The sequence below is a fragment of the Mirounga angustirostris genome, unplaced genomic scaffold (genome assembly GCF_029215605.1).
Source record: "Mirounga angustirostris isolate CCGP_5_RB_7025 unplaced genomic scaffold, mMirAng1.0.hap1 SCAF_15, whole genome shotgun sequence".
In the NCBI taxonomy this organism is placed as follows: domain Eukaryota; kingdom Metazoa; phylum Chordata; class Mammalia; order Carnivora; family Phocidae; genus Mirounga; species Mirounga angustirostris.
The window spans coordinates 67,569,640-67,591,737 of record NW_026991723.1 but is presented as its reverse complement, the minus strand read 5'-3'; the positions used below and the strand labels follow the sequence as shown (position 1 = coordinate 67,591,737).

Here is a 22,098-nt window from a genome sequence, read left to right as displayed (position 1 = left end):
ACAATTGTAAATATCTATGCCCCTAACATGGGAGCAGCCAATTATATAAGCCAATTAATAACAAAAGCAAAGAAACACATCAACAACAATACAATAATAGTGGGGGACTTTAACACCCCCCTCACTGAAATGGACAGATCATCTAAGCAAAAGATCAACAAGGAAATAGACTTTAAATGACACACTGGACCAAATGGACTTCAAAGACCTCTTCAGAACATTCCATCCCAAAGCAACAGAATACACATTGTTCTCTAGTGCCCATGGAACATTCTCCAGAATAGATCACATCCTAGGTCACAAATCAGGTCTCAACCAGTACAAAAAGACTGGGATCATTCCCTGTATATTTTCAGACCACAATGCTTTGAAATTAGAACTCAATCATTAAGAGGAAAGTCAGAAAGAACTCAAATACATGGAGGCTAAAGAGCATCCTACTAAAAAATGAATGGGTCGGGGCGCCTGGGTGGCTCAGTTGGTTAAGCAACTGCCTTCGGCTCAGGTCATGATCCTGGAGTCCCGGGATCGAGTCCCGCATCGGGCTCCCTGCTCAGCGGGGAGTCTGCTTCTCCCTCTGACCCTCCTCCCTCTCATGCTCTCTGTCTCTCATTCTCTCTCTCTCAAATAAATAAATAAAATCTTTAAAAAAAAAGAACGAATGGGTCAACCAGGAAATTAAAGAAGAATTGAAAAAATTCATGGAAACTAATGAAAATGAAAACACAACTGTTCAAAATCTTTGGGAGGCAGCAAAGGCAGTCCTAAGAGGAAAGTATATAGCAATACAAGCCTTTCTCAAGAAACAAGAAAGGTCTCAAGTACACAACCTAACCCTACACCTAAAGGAGCTGGAGAGAGAACAGCAAATAAAGCCTAAACCCAGCAGGAGAAGAGAAATCATAAAGATCAGAGCAGAAATCAATGAAATAGAAACCAAAAGAAGAGTAGAACAGATCAACAAACCAAAGAGCTGGCTCTTTGAAAGAATTAACGAGATTGATAAACCCCTGGCCAGACTTATCAAAAAGAAAAGAGAAATGACCCAAATCAACAAAATCATGAATGAAAGAGGAGAGATCACAGCCAACACCAAAGAAATACAAACAATTATAAGAACATATTATGAACAACTCTATGCCAGCAAATTAGATAACCTGGAAGAAATGGATGCATTCCTAGAGATGTATCAACTACGAAACTGAACCAGGAAGAACTAGAAAACCTGAACAGACCTATAACCACTAAGGAAATTGAAGCAGTCATCAAAAATCTCCCAAAAAACAAAAGCCCAGGGCCAGATGGCTTCCCAGGGGCATTTTACCAAACTTTTAAAGAAGAATTAATACCCATTCTTCTGAAACTATTCCAAAAAATAGAAATGGAAGGAAAACTTCCAAACTCGTTTTATGAGGCCACCATTACCTTGATCCCCAAACCAGACAAAGACCCCATCAAAAAGGAGAATTAGAGACCAATATCCTTGGTGAACATGGATGCAAAAATTCTCACCAAAATACTAGCCAATAGGATCCAACAGTACATTAAAAGGATTATTCACCACAACCAAGTGGGATTTATCCCTGGGCTGCAAGGTTGGTTCAACATCCACAAATCAATCAATGTGATACAATACATTAATAAAAGAAAGAACAAGAACCATATGATCCTCTCAATAGATGCAGAAAAAGCATTTGACGAAGTACAGCATCGGTTCTTGATCAAAACTCTTCAGAGTATAGGCATAGAGGGTACATACCTCAACATCATAAAAGCCATCTATGAAAAACCCACAGCGAATATCATTCTCAATGGGGAAAACCTGAGAGCTTTCCCCCTAAGGTCAGGAATGCGGCAAGGATGTCCACTATCACCACTGCTATTCAACATAGTATTAGAAGTCCTAGCCACAGCAATCAGACAACAAAAAGAAATAAAAGGCATCCAAACCGGCAAAGAAGAAGTCAAACTCTCACTGTTTGCAGATGATATGATACTTTATGTGGAAAACCCCAAAGACTCCACCCCAAAACTGCTAGAACTCATACAGCAATTCAGTAAAGTGGCAGGATATAAAATCAATGCACAGAAATCAGTGGCATTCCTATACACCAACAACAAGACAGAAGAAAGAGAAATTAAGGAGTCAATCCCATTTACAATTGCACCCAAAACCATAAGATACCTAGGAATAAATCTAACCAAAGAGGCAAAGAATCTGTACTCAGAAAACTATAAAATACTCATGAATGAAATTGAGGAAGACACAAAGAAGTGGAAAAACATTCCATTCTCATGGATTGGAAGAACAAATACTGTGAAGATGTCAATACTACCTAGAGCAATCGACACATTCAATGCAATCCCCATCAAAATACCATCAACTTTTTTAAAGAAATGGAATAATCCTAAAATTTGTATGGAACCAGAAAAGACTTCAAATAGCCAGAGGAATGTTGAAAAAGAAAAGCAAAGCTGGTGGCATCACAATTCCGGACTTCAAGCTCTATTACAAAGCTGTCATCATCAAGACAGCATGGTACTGGCACAAAAACAGACACATAGATCAATGCAACAGAATAGAGAGCCCAGAAATGGACCCTCAACTCTACGGTCAACTCATCTTTGACAAAGCAGGAAAGAATGTCCAATGGAAAAAAGACAGTCTCTTCAACAAATGGTGTTGGGAAAATTGGACAGCCACATGCAGAAGAATGAAACTGGACCATTTCCTTACACCACACACAAAAATAGACTCAAAATGGGGCGCCTGGGTGGCTCAGTTGGTTAAGCGACTGCTTTCGGCTCAGGTCATGATCCTGGAGTCCCTGGATCGAGTCCCGCATCGGTCTCCCTGCTCGGCAGGGAGCCTGCTTCTCCCTCTGACCCTCCCCCCTCTCATGTGCTCTCTCTCTCTCATTCTCTCTGTCTCAAATAAATAAATAAAATCTTTAAAAAATAAAAAAATAGACTCAAAATGGTTGGAAGACCTAAATGTGAGACAGGAGTCCATCAACATCCTAAAGGAGAACACAGGCAGCAACCTCTTTGACCTCAGCCGCAGGAACTTCTTCCCAGAAACATCGCCAAAGGCAAGGGAAGCAAGGGCAAAAATGAACTATTGGGACCTCATCAAGATAAAAAGCTTTTGCACAGCAAAAGAAACAGTCAACAAAACCAAAAGACAACCGACAGAATGGGAGAAGATATTTGCAAATGACATATCAGATAAAGGGCTAGTATCCAAAATCTATAAAGAATTTGTTAAACTCAACACCCAAAGAACAAATGATCCAATCAAGAAATGGGCAGAAGACATGAACAGACATTTTTCCAAAGAAGACATCCAAACGGCCAACAGACACATGAAAAAGTGCTCAACATCGCTCAGCATCAGGGAAATCCACAAATCAAAACCTCAATGAGATATCACCTCACACCAGTCAGAATGGCTAAAATTAACAAGTCAGGAAATGACAGATGTTGGCGGGGATGCAGAGCAAGGGGAACCCTCCTACACTGTTGGTGGGAATGCAAGCTGGTGCAGCCACTCTGGAAAACAGTATGGAGGTTCTTCAAAAAGGTGAAAATAGAGCTACCATATGATCCAGCAATGGCACTACTGGGTATTTACCCCAAAGATACAAATGTAGGGATCCAAAGGGGTACGTGCACCCCAATGTTTATAGCAGCAATGTCCACAATAGCCAAACCATGGAAATAGCCAAGATGTCCATCGACAGATGAATGGATAAAGAAGAGGTGGTATATATATACAATGGAATATTATGCAGCCATCAAAAAGAATGAAATCTTGCCATCAGCAACGACGTGGATGAAACTGGAGGGTATTATGCTGAGCAAAGTAAGACATGTATCAGAGAAAGACATGTATCATATGACCTCACTGATATGAGGAATTCTTAATCTCAGGAAACAAACTGAGGGTTGCTGGAGTGGTGGGAGGTGGGAGGGATGGGGTGGCTGGGTAACAGACATTGGGGAGGGTATGTGCTACGGTGAGCGCTGTGAAGTGTGCAAGACTGCTGAATCACAGATCTCTACCTCTGAAGCAAATAATACATTATACGTTAAAAAAAAAAAAAGAAGGGCGCCTGGGTGGCTCAGCTGGTTAAGCGACTGCCTTCGGCTCAGGTCATGATCCTGGAGTCCCTGGATCGAGTCCCACATCGGGCTCCCTGCTCGGCAGGGAGTCTGCTTCTCCCTCTGACCCTCCTCCCTCTCATGTGCTCTCTCTCATTCTCTCTCTAATAAATAAATAAAATCTTTAAAAAATAAAAAAATTAAAAGAATTAAAAAAATTTTAAAAAAGAAGAAGAAGAAGGTAGCAGGAGGGGAAGAATGAAGGGGGGGAAATCGGAGGGGTAGACGAACCATGAGAGACAATGGACTCTGAAAAACAAACTGAGGGTTCTAGAGGGGAGGGTGGTGGGAGGATGGGTTAGCCTGGTGATGGGTATTAAAGAGGGCACGTTCTGCATGGAGCACTGGGTGTTATATGCAAACAATGAATCATGGAACACTACATCAAAAACTAATGATGTAATGTATGGTGATTAACATAACAATAAAAATAAATAAAAAATAAAAAGTTGGGAGCTTCAGCATCTATTACTCTAACTACACCTACTATTTTTAAATAAAGAATTTTTTTCCTGTTGGCATAAACTACTAGTATTCCTTATAGATAATATTTTATCTTCACACTAATAACATACAAGAAGCATCTATACTTCCAGTAGCATCCATCCCCAACAAATTATAAATAAATGGAAGAGAGGAACCATTTCTCATTGCTTCTATCACCCTGTCAAAATGCCTGGCAAATGGCAACTTTTAAATAAAGTTTTGAATTAATAAAGTTTAAAGCTCCATTTTATAGAATGCAAAATTACTTGATTAGGAATAGCTTAATGTATTTTCCATATTTTTTAATAAAAGTAACCTTTGGTATTTCAGAACTTAGATGTCATCATTTCTACCTATTTTAATAGTGAACATAAAAAACAAGAACTCTAATACAAATAATACAAACTTTGCAAATTTAATAGTATACAGGTTTACTGAGCTTTATTTAATTTTATGCCTTATTTTGTTCAATTCTGCTTAATGAATATGGTGCTTATTACTAAGGCAATTTGTATGCCATGGACATGATATAACAAATACTACTTCTGATTATAAAATTGAAGATAATAATAAAAATAATAGCTCATAGGGGTGCCTGGGTAGCTCCAGTTGGGCTTGTCCCAGTCTTAAAGGCTAATATGCATTTATTTTCTGTCAGATCTGCAAGTCAGCCAGGAAGCTATGCTTTGGTCTGCTTCATAAATCCCATCCAGGGCCCAGACTGGAGGGACAGGATCTACCCAGGGCACATTCTTCTCCTGGCAAGTCAGGGATACACAAAGGGCAAGTCATACCATAACAGCCCCTTTGAAATTTCTGCGTATGTCTATAATATTCCACGAGCCAAAGTAAGTCTCATGGTCAAGGTCAACTAGAACAGAGAAGTATCCTCCCCTAGAATGGGAGGGAGAAGTACACTGTACTAAAATAAACTAATTTCCCTAATGATGAGAAAAGAGAAAAAATATTACCTTTGCTGATAAATAGTGCTTGTAGTAGTACAACTGAAACAGTAGAAATGCAGAACTTGTCAAAGTTAAAAGCGCCAAAATCACGTTCTTATTGATTCTACTCATTAGTCTAAGGTGCTCACTTGGTTGTCTTTTGAGAGTAACCGTGTTCGTTTCATCTTTTTTGAATAAGAAGATAATCTTGCTTTCTGTAAACAAAAAAGATATTGTAAACAAAAGAGATATTTCTAAAGAAACAAAACCTACTTTTAATTTTTCCACCTCTAATAACCAGCACTACAACAAAGAAAAAGTTACCTAAAGTTCTACGGAACATTCTTTGATTTACTAATTTCCTCTCCTAAATAATTAGATATGAGACCAAACATGAAAGAACAAAAATATTTATCATGGCATTCTACAAATAACAACTGCAAATAACAAACATAAATGGGATATCTGTAAAACCTGACCAGCAGAGATTTGGGGGCTTTTCCTACAGTTTCTGATTCAGTAGATCTGGCATGGGGCTTCTGAATTTGCATTTCTGACAAGTTGCCAGGCCATGCTGATGCTGTTGACCATATTAAGAACCACTTCCATAGAAGACATTGAGAAAATTTTTGGTCAAGAAACATCATCTGGGGTGCCTGGGTGCCTCAGTCGGTTAAGCGGCTGCCTTCAGCTCAGGTCATGATCCCAGGGTCCTGGGATCGAGTCCCGCATCGGGCTCCCTGCTCAGCAGAGAGCCTGCTTCTCCCTCTCCCTCTGCTTGCTGTTCCCCTGCTTGTGCTCTCTCTCGCTCTCTGATAAATAATCTTTAAAAAAAAAAAGAAAGAAGAAACATCATCTGTATGATAGCTTTTTGTTGTTTTTTTGTGATCTAGGATATGGTCAGTTTTTATAAATATCCCATATATGTTTTCAGTTTTTTTGCAAATGTAAAGTGTAAAGATAAAAATTTTTATTCTTTCATCTTTGGTTGCATCTATTTAAGATAAGAAATTTAATATAGTTCTACTTCTTTGTACCTCCTATGCACTATTTGATTTTGGTTAAACATATTATATTTAGTTCTTCAAGTGTTCATCTTTATTCCTTTAAATATACTAACACCTCCATTACTTGATGTCTAAACTTTTTGTCCTTTGTTCTCCAGCTGACAAATAAGAGGAAATCAGCAAATTTATACTTACTCTCCTGCTTTTTCTCCTCCTTCATTCTTGACTTTATTAGTTATTTCTACCCTGTAACAGTTCTATTATACTCTGTTACTACAAATCTCACAGTTAATTTGTTCTTGTTCATCCTACCTTCCTGCCAATCCTTTTGCTGAATCATCTCCATTCATCTACTGGATGGCTGAAATTCATCTTCTTATACTTTATCAAAAAACTTATAGATACTATTTACCTTGAGTTCTTACATTGTTCAAATACACTTGTCAACTGATAGTTTGGCTGAGATCATACTTTCTTTCCCCTGATGACTTATAGGCTTTGTACCACTGTTCTATAATGCTAAATATCCCCTTGACAATATCTGATCCTTCCCCCAGGACTCCCCTACAGGTAAATTGACCCTTTTAATGGTGTGAACAGAGAATGCACTCTTTACCTCTGAAATCCAATTTTTTAAAAACTAGATTACATATTGATGTTGATGACTGTACAGCTGACTCTTGAACACGGGTCTGAATTACATGGATCCACTTATACGTGGATTTTTTACAGTACTGTAAATGTATTTTCTCATCCTTATGATTTTCTTAATAACACTGTCTTTTCTCTAGCTTACTTTCTTGCAAATATACGATATATAATACATATACAAAATATGTGTTAATCAACTGTTTATGTTATCAATAAGTCTTCTGGTCAATGGTAGGCTATTAGTAGTTAAAATTTTGGGGAGTCAAAAGTTAACACAGAGATTTTCAACTGCATGGGGGGGGCTCGGTGTCCCTAATCCCCACACTGTTCAAGGGTTAATGTATACTAATTTTTATTACATGCCCTTTTGATCTGTAGAACTAAGATTTCTTTAGTGGGAAGTTTCTTAAGTTATATGTTTGAATATTTTTCTGGTCTAATGTTGAATTCTCTATTTCCAGAACACAACTGGGCTTTTGTTTCATCTCTTTTCATTCTCATTTCACTTTGTTCAACTTTCAAAAGCCTGTCGTCATGGCCTTTTCTGACTTCTCAACAATGTTAATTCTTTTTGCTTCCAATATGGCCATTTATTTCTGATTTTATTTTTCTCCTTTTCTTTCTTGAGCTCTGCCAGAATATGATTTATCAGATCCTGTTGTCTTACTATTTCTCCCTGGTCAATAAACTTTGTCTATTTTTTTCAAGAAGTGATTGTTTCATCACATTTGTTAGGCCAATACAGTTTTCTCATGGGTTCTTTTTCACTTGTTTTCCCCTGTTTCTTTTTTCCTTTTTTCTTGCAGCATTTTTGTGTAGATACTGTGCTTGTTTCCTTTTTATTATTTACCTGTGAACGATGTGAACTCTACTAGGATCAGTTATTTGCAAGAGGACTGTGGAAGGAAGAAGCAGGCTTGGTTCTAGACCAGAAGATAGTCACTGATGTACAAGAAAGCATTTATGACAGAGTGTTTTGCGCATGTGTGTGTGAATGAGAGACAAAGAGAATGTGTCTGAGAACAAGACAGAGAAAGCTGTTTAGCCATCACTTCTTGCCTCACCAAGAAAGTGTGTTCTGCAAAGATGGCTTATCTGTGTGTTTTCTCATTTGCTCTTCCTTTCCTGCTAGTTCATGCAGCCAAACAATCCAAGGACGCTCTCACTGCCTTCCTATACATCCTGACCCACTGTGAACAGATGATCTCTCACACGTTGCTCTGCAAGCTTTGAGATCTCTTCCTACTAGCATCCTCTTTTAATCTCCTTCTGCTTACATTTGACAACCATTTCTCAAATATTTTGATTTGGGGTTATAGGATTTCTGGTCTCATCAAAGATGTAATCTCTGTCTCTCATTCTCCTTGTTGTTTCAGGTAATTTCAGATAGAAGAGGGCATAAATGTCTCTACTCTGCCATCTTAAAAAATCAAAAGTCTTGGTTTAGAGTTTTAAAACAATACAAAGGAGCTTCCAGAGCTAAAGCCTACATGAAGCAAACACGATATTATATAAAGTCAACAAACTACTTAAGAGAAATGATACCAACAGTAATATAGAGCAAAAACAACTGAATAAATCACAATCATGTTCTGTTTCCTCAAACTATAAAAACTAGCAACATATATAAAATAACACTGATGATGACATTAGTTTTTGCTGTCAGTTAAAATCTGTTAAAATAAAACAAATACTCTGATAAAAGTAGCTCACAAGATGACAAGAAGAATATCCTTCATTTTCAATATTTCAGCTCAGTTTCTTGTAGTTATATTAAATGGTGCATCAACATATTGTATACTGATTCCTCTGTAATTTTCTAAAGTGGCATTCAGAGTGTGCCGTAATTGAGACTCTTCTATGCCTGAATTAATAAATAGAAAGAAAGCATAAAAGGCCTATATACACTACTATAGAAACATAAGGTCCAAATTATTGTCTTGTTCTCTTGTTTGGACATGTCTCTAATCTATAATTAATTCTTAACATAAAATAAACCTCCAACACATATCATCACTTAACTCTACTATTATTATCAAGATGATATCCAATTAACTTTACTTATTTTCTATAAATGCCAAGGCAATTCAATTGCAAAAGAAGAGTATTCACCTGTCAAAACATTCCTTTTCACTAGCACAATCTCTTTATTAGGAATGTAGTTACCACTTTAAAATGAAAAATGTGATACTTAAAAAAAGAGAGGCCAAGACTTAGTGATTTTTCCTCTAAAATATCTCTGGCATCAATTCCCTCTTCTTTCTTCACTGTCATTCTAATTTAGACTCTAACTGTACCTAATATGCTAATTTTAACTGAAGCCCCAGTCTGCACTTTCTACCTACCCATAACCTCACCTACACAGTGACAAATATACCAAGTTGATGATAAGATGAATTAAGGTATGCCATGATAAAAATTTTTCAGTGACTCTCTACCACCTACAAATGAAGTTCCAATTCCATACAAGAGTATTCACAATCCGACTGAACACAGGCAAATTCTGTAGGCTTCTCCCACTTTACACACTCTGAAATTTTTGCCCAAGAATTCCTGGAATACATACCACACTTACCTGCCTCTGCTTTTGCTCATCCCTCTTGTGTGAAATGCTCTCATCCATTTCCATAAAACTAGCTCAACACCTCTTTTCATAACTCCTCTTGGGTAACCCTTTTATAAAGTCTTTCATGCTCTTCCGAGTCAAAATTAATCTCTCCTACCTTTAAACTCCTAGTTTTACCTTCCTGCTGGGAATATTTACTGTCTACCTTACAAGCACGGATGCCACAAAAAGCTAAGAGCTGGAGATAAAATGATAAATAAGATACAGTTTCCTATTTTCTAAGAGTTTAGAGATGAGTAGAAGTTTTCAAAAGAAGAATGGTGATGTTGATGGTGATGGAAGGTGTGATGTACCTAAAGAATAGCATGGAAGTTTTTTCCAAAATGCACAAACCTCATTCTTTACCACCCCCACATCTAGTTTGTGATAGACCCTTTCAGAGGCAAATATGGGGGCAATGTAAACAGTGTAATTGTTATGAAGGAGTAGGCACAAATTACTACGGGAGCACAAGGAGAGGTTTTTACCACCTTCCATTTTGAATTATACTTATTAGTACCTATGAATCATTCCCCCTACCAGTCTAAAACTGGCTGAATTAATATAAAGAAATAACATGTATGCTAAGTATACTCAAATACATTGCACAACGCTCAAGAGTACACAAAATTATTTTTTAAAGTTTCTATTTTAAAAAGTACTCTGTCCTGCAGGAACTTCTATGTTAAAGCAAAATATGAAATATGAAAGAGTGATTTTTTTTTTTTTAGAATTTAAAGCCCATACTTTGTTCCAACTCCTGAACAAGAAACATTTAAAAATAACATATGGAGAACTATGGCAAAATAGAAGCAAAATAAAAACATTGTGTATATATTTCTTTTTACATGTTATATTTTACCTATCATAATAAAAGTTCTGGGGAGGATAAGTAATGTATTTTTTTTACTTATACTTAGGGAAAGCTTCCTAAAGAAGACAGTATATCATGTCTAATGAAAAAGGGAACAAGTATTGCAGAGATAATAAAACGAGGGGAAAATAAAGGGAAAAAAGCAAATGTTTTCAGAAAAATATATAATGCGACACTAAGAGGAGTTAGGAGGTTTAAGTAACTCAAGTATCTTCAAGTTCTAATGCAAATATGAGAAGGTTAATGTAAGTATGGTATATTACAGCACAGAATGTGTCTCAGATGACATGGAAGCCTGCCATCACTAGTGCCATAAACTGAGAATTGGCAATGAAGAAAGGAATGGGTATATCTGCTTCCCAACGAATCTTTAATGGGTTATACGTGTCAGAACTATCAATCCTCTCGTTCTTTGGGCCTGGGGTAGCCAGAGCCCAAAACTGGTCATCTCCAGCCACGAACGAACACGTTCTTATATCCTTTATTATCAATTTCACTATGTGTCAAGACATGAAAAAGTTTGGAAAAAAACTGGTGGTAGATCAAAGCTATACACAAATGTGAAAGGAAATGTACAGGATGCGGAATTCAAGACAAGTTCCCAGGCTCTCTCTACAGCCAAGAGCAGCATTTCATGTTCTTTCGGCTTCCCATTTGCCCGTTTTACATTATTTGGGTTTTTTGCAGATAATGGCAATGAAAGACTCTGACACCTGGCTTACCTGACATCCCATGACCACCACCACCACCATGCCTTTGAGAATCATCAGTAAGGATCTGTCTGAAAGAATGTCTAACTGCCTGACTTTTTTATTCCACTTTTCCCTACTCCTGCCTTCTGGATCATCTCTCTTGACATTAGAGGCCCTCTGACAAGAAATATCAGCCCTGACACCTAATTTAGGTTCACAGATGCTGTGTGCTAGCCTGTTCCCCTCAATGCTGCTAGGTCCCAACTTATTCAGGGACATGAGAGAAAGGAGAGGGAGACATGGGTGGTATGAATCAGACAGAACTGAAATTCAAATATGGCTTGCACTGCAAAATAAAACAGGAGGCTAACCTACAGAGAAGAGGGCAGTGTAATTAGGCAAAGGCATGATTAGAGAAATGAGGCAGCATTTTAGAAAGCACAAAGAGAAAATGCTTCTACAAATGTATTCAAGGTTAAGACATGAAAAAAAAATCAACATTTCCAGCTGCTATAAGCAAAAGAAGGCCCAGTAGCAATAGATGCTACCCAATCTTCCCTAAATACTGCCGGTCTTTCATATTGGTCATTTCCTTTTCTTTCAGGGCTAACTTCTTGAGTTATCTGTAGCCTGGGGGTTAAGGTTAGACTGCACGGGGTTAAGAATTCTCTTTAACTGCTTAACACTCATTTACTTCTTAACCCTCTGCAATATAACCTCTACCTCAACATGCTGACACCTGGGATTTAAAAAAAAAAAAAATTGGTCTATTTAATGCTCCAGAAAAATTGCAAATATATAGTGACTCCGTTCTAAATGACTAGGGAATGATAAGGTTCTGCAAAGAGTGTCTGAAATGATAAACCTAGATAAGAAAGTCTAGCTAAGAAAGGAAGTGAAGATAGGAGGGGACTGATATTACAAGGGCAAAGTAAAAAGGTGAAGAAAGCCATGTCATCTAATATGCCTACGATACTCTCCTGGATATAAAATCCAGATGGACGTTCTCTTTACATTCTCCTGTTCTTAATCATTTTATTAGGGATACGTCCCATAATCTACTGGTTAATTACGACTTATAAATATTCCAGCTAACTGCTGGATATGTCTTCTTGAACATTCCACTAACACCTAAAATGAATCACTGTCCGCCTTCACACCAGATTTCTTCCATGACTTGACCATCTATTCTGTTAATAGTATCCCTATATTCTCAATTACTTATGTTCAAAACAAAATAGTTTTTGTGGTTCTAACTCTGTATCTAATGAGTCAACAAACTGTGTATCCCTCTCAGTGCCTCTAAAAGCTGTCATTTCTTTTCCATTTGCATATAGTTAGCCTCATTTAAGGGCCTTATTACCTCTGTCTAGATAGAAAGCCTCCTACATGAATATCCTACTACCAGTCCTCAAAATACCCATCTTAGGGATCAAAGTCAAATTATTTCTAACGTACCTCTTTGTGTCACTTCCTCTACTTTAAGACCTCCTATGGCTGATTTTGTACTATTCTTTTATATGAATCCGCTGATACAGTACCATCTCATCTGGGTGCCTTCGCCTATGTGAACATCAATTGATTTTCAAATATTTAAAAAAAAAAAGTTATAAAAAAAGCTTTTAAAAGTCTTTCATTCTGAGTCAATTAACAAGTACTCATTTACTATAGCTTACACATTATAAGCTTTAATTATGTTAATACCTTCCCATTTTTTGAGTAACAGAATGGTGTTAAGCCAAGTTATTTTTAACTGAGTAGAGTCTTCCTCTCAAGAATGCGAGTACTTAATTGCTTGGTTAACGTGTGGGTATTGAGCTTAGTAAAATTATACAGCTAACAGAATCAAACACAGGGCTCAGAATGTATCAAGTACTTAAGACAATATATAAAGTGTGAACATATGCACACATATAAAATCTGGATGGATATTCACCAAAATACCAATAATGTCTAGGTGGGGGAAATGGGTGATTTTTTACATCATTCTTTATGCTTTTCTATACTGTCCCAATATTGTTATAATGATCATACATTATTTTCATAAAGGCAATGAAATTATTAATAAAAACAGATGACAATGGAATATTATGCAGCCATCAAAAGGAATGAGATCTTGCCATTTGCAACGGCATGGATGGAACTGGAGGGTATTATGCTGAGCGAAATAAGTCAAACAGAGAAAGACATGTATCATATGACCTCACTGATATGAGGAAGTCTTAATCTCAGGAAACAAACCGAGGGTTGCTGGAGTGGGGGATGGGGTGGGAGGGAGGGGGTGACTGGGTGATAGACACTGGTGAGGGTATGTGCTCTGGTAAGCGCTGTGAATTGTGCAAGACTGTTGAATCTCAGATCTGTACCTCTGAAACAAATAATGCAATATATGTTAAGGAAAAAAAAAAAGAGAAGGTAGCAGGAGGGGAAGAATGAAGCGGGGGAAATCGGAGGGGTGGACGAACCATGAGAGACGATGGACTCTGAAAAACAAACCGAGGGTTCTAGAGGGGAGGGGGGTGGGGGGATGGGTTGGCCTGGTGGTGGGTATTGAGGAGGGCACGTTCTGCATGGAGCACTGGGTGTTATGCACAAACAATGAATCATGGAACACTACATCTAAAACTAATGATGTAATGTATGGGGATTAACATAACAATAAAAAAAGTAAAAAAAAAAAACAGATGGTGGGTAGTAGCAGTGGTTTAATAACTGCCACATTTGCCAGACAGGATCTAGATCTTTGCAACTTAAAAGCATGGTCCTCAGACCAGCAACATCAGCATCATGTTGGAGTTTGTCAAAAATACATAGAGACCATACCACAGACTTACTGATTTACAATCTACATTTTAACAAGATCCTCAGGTGATTCTTACATATGCTAAAATTTGAAAAACACTGACCTAGAAGCTAAGGCCCTTACATGCACGAATAATAGGAACAACATCTGCCTTGTTCATCAGTATATCCTTAGCACCCAGCAGTGCCTGAAACACATAAATATTTGTTGAATAAATAAATATGTAATGATATTACTTCTGAATAGACAATGGAGATTATATTTATTTTCTGCCAGTGTTCCCAGAAATGGGTGCTTAATATTTGCTGCAAATGCTGTTAAATTATTTTAATAAAAACGTTGGCCTCAACAATCTACTATGGCTACACGTAATCTTTTTTAAAACGAGTCCTTGCTCTGAGAGCCACGTGTCTCCTTCAGTCATTTTTCTAGCCACCCATAAATGGGCGCATCCCCTAGTTACTCTAGAATCTATCCCTCAAAGCAAATTTACTTCCAGATTTTTAACTACCACCTCTGAGAGAAAACTCACTATTTAAGTTCCAGTCTATGAACTCCATCTGCCTATATTTCCAACTCTATTTCCTACACCTCAAATTCAGTATGTTCAAAATTAACCATTTCATTCTCCATCAACCATCTCCCTCCCCCATTTCAGAAGGTTGTTCTCCATTCTTAGACTCAAGTTTTACAGGCTTTAGAGGAGAGACCACCTTGTCCAACAATATCATTTTACAGAGAATAGGTTCTAGAAGAATTAAATGATAGCCCAAGAAGCTAATTATTGGCAACCTCCAGAGCTACAACCTGAATCACCTTACTGCCAATACATTATTGCATGCTAGAACTCTGATAAAATGCTTATTTTTGTCAACGGCACTTAAATTCACTTTTTCAAAACCCAGGTTCTAAGTATCAATCACCTAGTTACAAGAAATCAAGTCCTATATATTGCTGACATGTCTCTTACTCCTTTTTCTTCCTTTTCACACATACTGCACTTTCTTTCCACTTGGGGTTCCTTTGATATCCAGTGCCATCCTTCCCAAGTCCTCTATGCCCTTGAAACCTAGCCAGAAACAGACTCTAAAATATGAATGCCTCGGGGCACCTGGGTCTCTCAGTCAGTTAAATGTCCGACTCCTGGTTTGGGCTCAAGTCATGATCTCAGGTCATAAGATCAAGCCCTGAACCCTCCACAGGCTCCCCCTCAATGCAGAGTCTGCTTCAGATTCTCTGTTTCCCTCCCCTTCTGACCCTCCCCCACCCTCTAAAATAAGTTAAATAAATAAATAAATAAATAAAATATGAATGCCTCTTCCTTGACTTTTCTATCTTTACCCAAGATGCTCAACAGAGATGGTTCCTGATGATTCAAACCTTACCCAACCCCAGAGTATCCCAGTCTCTTCTACTAGGCCTCCCTCATTTCCCTACATCATGTAGGTCCTCTTTTTACATCTGAGAAAACCAAGGCCCTGAGAGAAGTGACTTGCCTCATGTTACCTGAGAAACTGATGGTGATGAATTCTGAACTCAGTTCTCCTCACTCCTATTCAAAGCCTGTAACAACCACCTCTACACATATCCAGTCTTTCCAGACATCCCCCCAACTGACAGTGCAAACAAAAGGCAGACATCAAAGCCATATGAAACTTTAGCATGGCTAGCAGCATCCATCCGTTATGAAGCACAAGAAGGGGTTCAGTAAATATTCCCCAAATGAACTAAAAGTTGAACCCACAGGGAAAGCGTCAAAATGAGAGATGGTTAATTAAATTATCCCTCTCTAAGATTATGCTAAGTGAAATAAGTCAAGCAGAGAAAGTCAATCATCATATGGTTTCACTTACTTGTGGAACATAAGGAATATCATGGAGGACATTAGAAGGAAGGGAAAAATGGGCGGGGGAATTGGAGGGAGAGATGAACCATGAGAGACTATGGACTCTGAGAAACAAACAGGGTTTTAGAGGGGAGGGGGGAGGGGGGATGGGTTAGCCCGGTGATGGGTATTAAGGAGGGCACGTACTGCATGGAGCACTGGGTGTTATACGAAAACAACCGATCGTGGATCACCACATCAAAAACCAATGATGTATTGTATGGTGACTAACATAACACAATAAAATTAAAAAAAAAAAATTATCCCTCTCTATAAAACTGTTGTAGTTCCCCAGTGCCGGTGGAAGAACTCCACACTCAGAGAGCATCAAGGTCCTTCCCGGTTGAGACCCAACGTTAGCAGCCGCCACATTCCTAGCGTTCCCTTCTCTGCACCCATTCCTCCAGCCATTACCCTAATATGTACGCGGTGCTGCCCAAACCCAGTCGTTCCTTTCATGCTTCTGCACCCTTGCACACATTGGGCCCACAACCTGCAGCGCTCTCCACCCCCCCACCCCCCAGTGCCTGTGCTCTCGCAAATCCTGAGATGGCTTTCAGGGCCCTGCTCAAACGTCAGGCAAAGTCCTACGAGGGTCTGGATCGCTCTCCAAAACTGAGCCTGTCCCAGGATGCGGATTTTACTTGCTGACACGCCCAGGAGCGTGGGAAGGACTGCCCCAGTGGTGAACTGACTCAGAGTGCCCCCGCCCCGCCCGGAGCGCGCTCAGCCGGTGGCCCCCTCGGCCGCTGGGGGGCTGGGGGAGGCGGGTGCTCAGAATGCTGGGGGACGCCCGGTGAGGGCACCAGAGCCACCGACGATACCTGTCTGAAGGCACCCTCCCATCCCCCGCGACCAAGAGGCGTCATCTACACCTTACCTCACCCAACAGCGGCGGCAACTCCGCTTTACGGCATTCCCAGCAACTGCTGCAAAAGGTGCCGTCAAGTACAGAGCCGTGGCTATTGCGGTAGCTGTCGGAGACGATCGCGTTGAACTGACTCCGACCTCTGCATGTCTAGGGCTCCTGCCACATTTTCACCGTCCAAAGTTTACTGATCCCTGAGGATTTCCTAGCATTCCAAAGCCCTTTCCATCGCCTGCCTACGTAACAACTGCAGTGAGGCGACGTGAGATTTTAGGAGGTGGGGCAAGAATTGGAGAGGCACCAGCTGAGCTGTTTCTTAAAGAGTGAATTTGCCAGATAAAATATAGGATGCCAGTTAAAAATGTGAATTTCAGATAAACAACGAATAGTTTTTTAGTCCGTGTGCTACGCAGATTCAGAATAACTCCTTGAATTCTGTTTAGGGTACCATCAGATGAGATGGGGCTGGGGATGTAGTGCGCAATAGCAGCTGCGTTTAGTTCATGAGGTTGAGGTGCATGACATCCAAGCTCCAGAGGACTGTTAAACTCCGGTTTACGTCTGGAAATAGACACGCATACAGTTCCCGCCCTGGCTTTTTTAATTCACAGTGTAATCCAAAGGATTGTTAAGGATCAGATATGTATCAATTTTGACGTGAATTTTGGAAACTATAAAGCACTAAATACTGTAATTTTAAGTTGTTTCTACAAAAATTACTATTATTAGTCCACAGTAAAAACTAAAAACTCTAAACTTCGTTCCTTTGGAACAGTATATAATGAAAAGTTTTAATTTCTCATTTCCTGTTACGTTTATTTTTTCCTTCTAGAAATTTTCTGTGTACGTAAAGCTTATTTTGTAGACGTCCTCTTAGAACTAGTTCTATAGACTTAGAATTAGTAGTTGGTAGATTAATCAAAAAAGGTAACACCCAAAGGAAGGAAGTTATCAAAGATTAAAGGGATTACTGGACACAAGTGCTAACTTGACACACCTAAGATGGGAAAATTTGAGCATCAAAATGAATAACTTCCTGATTGAAACACTACAAATACATAAAAATTCTTGACTTCATAATAATTCCTTAAAAATGAAATACACTAGTCATGATTAAGGTTAGGGCATCAGGTCACTATTGTAAAACTTGATGAGGGGAAAGACATCAAGCATTTATCCTCTTTTTTTTTCTTTAAAGATTTTATTTATTCATTTGACACAGAGAGAGACAGCGAGAACAGGAACACAAGCAGGGGCGAGTGGGAGAGGGAGAAGCAGGCTTCCCGCTGAGCAGGGAGCCGGATGCGGGGGGCTCGATGGGGGGCTGGATCCCAGGACCCTGGGACGATGACCTGAGCCGAAGGCAGACGCTTAACGACTGAGCCACCCAGGCGCCCCGCATTTATCATTTCTTGCATGAACTGCATTTCAGTGTAGCCAACATGCTAATGAGAATTCTAGCTAATAAATGAATTATATAGAACAATCACCATTTTGCTACTCCTAATGAAATAATACAAAGTACAACATTTAATAGATGATAAAATTAAGGTGAAATGTTGATGGGAAACTTTTAAAAAATTTTTGTAATTTTTTTATGGGGAACTTATTATAGGTGGATTAGACTGGCACCACCTGAACCACCTCACTGATCGATCTTATGATTGAGTCTGGGACAACCAGACATTGTGTATTTCATGAGGTGATGCAACAGAAAGTACACACCACCCGACCTGTGAAGGATTCTTGCCTAAAAATTGAACCCGATATAGAGAAGCAATCAGCTAAATTCAGAATGTGCGATATTCTATAAGATAAATGCTCCAGTCTCTTTATCAATGGACTTTAAAGAGGAGGGAGAGAGGAAAGTACTACAAAATCAGAGACTTAAAGAGACCTATAACCAAAGGCAGTGTGTATACCTTGTCTGGATCCTGATTTGAAGAAAGCAACCATAAAAAAGACATTTTGAGGGGTGCCGGGTGGCTTAGTTGGTTGAGTGTCTGACTCTTGATTTAGGCTCAGGTCATGATCTCAGGGTCGTGGGATTGAGCCCCCCATCAGGCTCCATGCCCAGTGTGGAGTCTGCTTGAGATTCTCTCTCTCCCTCTGCCCCTCCCCCACGAGTTCACTCTCACACACGCTCGCTCGCTCTCTCTCAAAAAAAAAAAAATTTTTTTTTTTTGATGGGGCGCCTGGATGGCTCAGTCATTAAGCGTCTGCCTTTGGCTCAGGTCATGATCCCAGGGTCCCGAGATCAAGCCCCGCATCAGGCTCCCTGCTCTGCAGGAAGCCTGCCTCTCCCTTTCCCTCTCCCCCTGCTTGTGTTCCCTCTCTCGCTGTCTCTCTTTCTGTCAAATAAATAAAAATTTTAAAATCCTAAAAAAAAATTTTTGAGACAAAATTTTAATATGGACTGAGCCATTAGATGATATTAAGGAAGCGCTATAATTTTGCTAAGAATGCTAATGGAATGTGGCTGTGTTTAAAGGAATAAAAGAGTAAGTCATCATTGATGCATATTGCAATGCTTATAGGTGAAATTTTTAAAAACTTTAAAAAAGATATAAACATGGCAAAATATAACTGATAAAATATAACTGATAAACCTGTGATGGGCATAGAGGGGTTCATTATCAACAATAGCCTCTATCTACTTCTCTATTTATTTGAAAATTGTCTATTGCATGGAGCACTTGGTGTTATAGGAAAACAATGAATCATGGAACACTTCATCAAAAATTAATGATGTACTGTATGGTGACTAATAACATACTGAAATAAAATAAAGTTTTTAAAAAGATTAAAGGAAATGGCTGAAACAAAAAAAATTGTCAAAATAAAAATTAATAAGGGAAAATTATCAGGTTCTTAGAGTACTTTTCAAATGCATAACAAATCTTGTTCCATGTAAACCTAAAAAAAAAAACAAAAACAGCAGTTAAAGCAGAGGATTACACTGGCTGATCCTTTGACTTGAGTCAAGATCTTTTAAAATACAAATCAACTGATTGGAGTCTCTCACTGTTTCTCCTACATAAACCACAGACATAATAATGCATCACCTACTATTTCTACTTTTTTAAAGTGGCCCAAGAACTTACAGAAACAAGTGAAGGAATCAACTCAAAGAGTCCTAGTTTTGTTTTTGTTTTTTCTGCAATCCTCCCCTATCATTTACAATTATCTTGGACACAACTATCTTGTCAGTGACTTTTTTTTTTTTTTAGCTCTTTATCTTTAAAGTTTCCTCTGACTCTCATAATTTTTCATACTATTTCATTGGTTTATGTCATATTTAAATTCTATAATTACAACAATGACTGCCACTAGCATAAACAGGTTTGGGAACAAACAGCTAACAGGAAGTGAACACGTAACTTGACTGGTGGGAGCAGTACTTCTCCAGCATACCAGAGGGGAGCCCAGATGTAAGCCTCCAGCTGTCAGTATGCTTTAACTTGGTCAGCCAATCCAATTGGACAAAGGGTACAAGAATGGGTAAAAACAGCCTCTATTATAGGCAAAAAAAATCTTTAAAAAAAAAAGATTTTAAAGAGAGAGAGCACCTGTGCATGAGCAGGGGGAGGGGCAGAGGAAGAAGGAGAGAATCTCAAGCCGACTCCCCCACTGAACGCAGAGCCTAACTTGGGGCTCAATCCCATGACCCTGAGATCATGCCTGGAGCCAAAATCAAGAGTTGGACACTTAACTGAGCCACCCAGGCGCCCCAAAGATCCAGCTTCTAAAAATTACTCGGATGTGGGATTACACACACATCCCGGCCCACCCTAATATTGTGGGTCCTGGGGCAAGAGTATAAATGCAGTCTAACTCTGACATATTTTTAAGCGTCTAAGTAAAGAACCATCAAATAAATATGTCCTTCTACCTTGGCAAATATTCCTTCTCAAAGAACAGAAATCTAGGATCGAATTTGGAATTCTTATATACTATATGAAATGCAGCACAGGAACTAGGTCTGCTTGCTCTTCCCACAAGGCCCTGAGTCAGTCTTTTACTAGTTTTAGTTTACCACGAGAGTCCTGGTATGCACGCATGCAGACACCCCAGTCTGCACATCCAAGCTCCATCCACACTATTCACGAACTGCCATTCCTTAAGTGTAAAGTATACATCTGTAGCACAGTCTGTCCTCAGGATGATCTGAGAGGCCTGCATCTGTTCTGGGATCAAGCTTTGGGCTGGTCAGGCAGGGAATTCTGGGGCTCTGGCTATCTGGTGCATAGTGCGTAGAGGAACATGAACTTCCAAGTGAGTACAATCCCTTGGTTCCTTCAATTTTTCATTCCGTGAAGAGAGGCACAGCCAGTGTGAGGATCAGGGCAGGGACCCCTCTTGCCCAAGTCTAAGTACACACACACACCCATAGTGTCATACTATATATACTGTTAGACTTGCTTTTTCCATTTCGTATCATGAATACCTTTCCATTAGTAGCATATTCTGTAAGAGGTGTGTAGGGTTACTTGGCAGCATCACATTCTAACCACTCTGGTGACCTTGTGCAAAAAGGGCATAAGCATACTACTAGTATCATGCGGTGTAAATGTAAAATAGGGTTTAGTAAGGGAAACACTTGGGACAAAAGTAGAGTGCATCCAATTTCCTGAGTTTTTATCCCACAGAGATTCAGACAGGCACAGAAGTACTGGTATTTTTTTTTTTTTTTAAGATTTATTTGAAAGAGAGGCTGCGTGCGCGTGCGAGAGAGAACACAAGCAGGGGGAGTGACAGGCAGAGGGAGAAGCAGGCTCCCCACTGAGCAGGGAGCTGGATGTGGGGTTCGATCCCAGGACCCCTGGATCATGACCTGAGCCGAAGGCACTTAACTTACTGAGGCACCCAAACAGGACTGGTATTCATGGAAAGGACTCTGAGGAAACCAACTCCTGTAATAGTTTACATATTCATAACATTTACTGGGGAAAGGGCATGCAGAATATATCTAGACAAGTATATAACAATGTAGCTTGTTAGTGCAGCAATTTACAAAAGGGGAGCCTTTGGAATTCTGGTAGCCTATTCTTTTCTTAAATTAACAATTAGGTTGCTTGTATATTGCTCTTGTAATGCTGCAATGAGTACTGACTTATTT

General features: G+C 39.2%; 1 protein-coding gene across 8 annotated transcripts in view; it reads right to left on the bottom strand.

Annotated features, from left to right (window-relative positions):
- Positions 1 to 17,123, bottom strand: part of FKTN (fukutin) — a 91,854-nt gene extending 74,731 nt beyond the window's left edge. For 3 of the 8 annotated variants that reach the window (XR_010407777.1, XR_010407778.1, XM_064579592.1), the window contains exons 1-2: positions 16,992 to 17,086; positions 5,622 to 5,809 (exon numbers count right to left, since the gene is read on the bottom strand). Coding sequence is in view for 5 of the 8 variants with exons in the window: in XM_064579592.1 (XP_064435662.1) it covers positions 5,622 to 5,726 (105 nt within the window). In the remaining 3 variants the exon portion in view is untranslated. Of the gene's footprint in view, positions 1 to 5,621; positions 5,810 to 16,991 lie in introns of those variants that run through there. The other 5 variants (XM_064579589.1, XM_064579591.1, XM_064579590.1 and 2 more) reach the window with 5 other exon arrangements.
- Between the last annotated feature and the right edge of the window lie 4,975 nt (positions 17,124 to 22,098).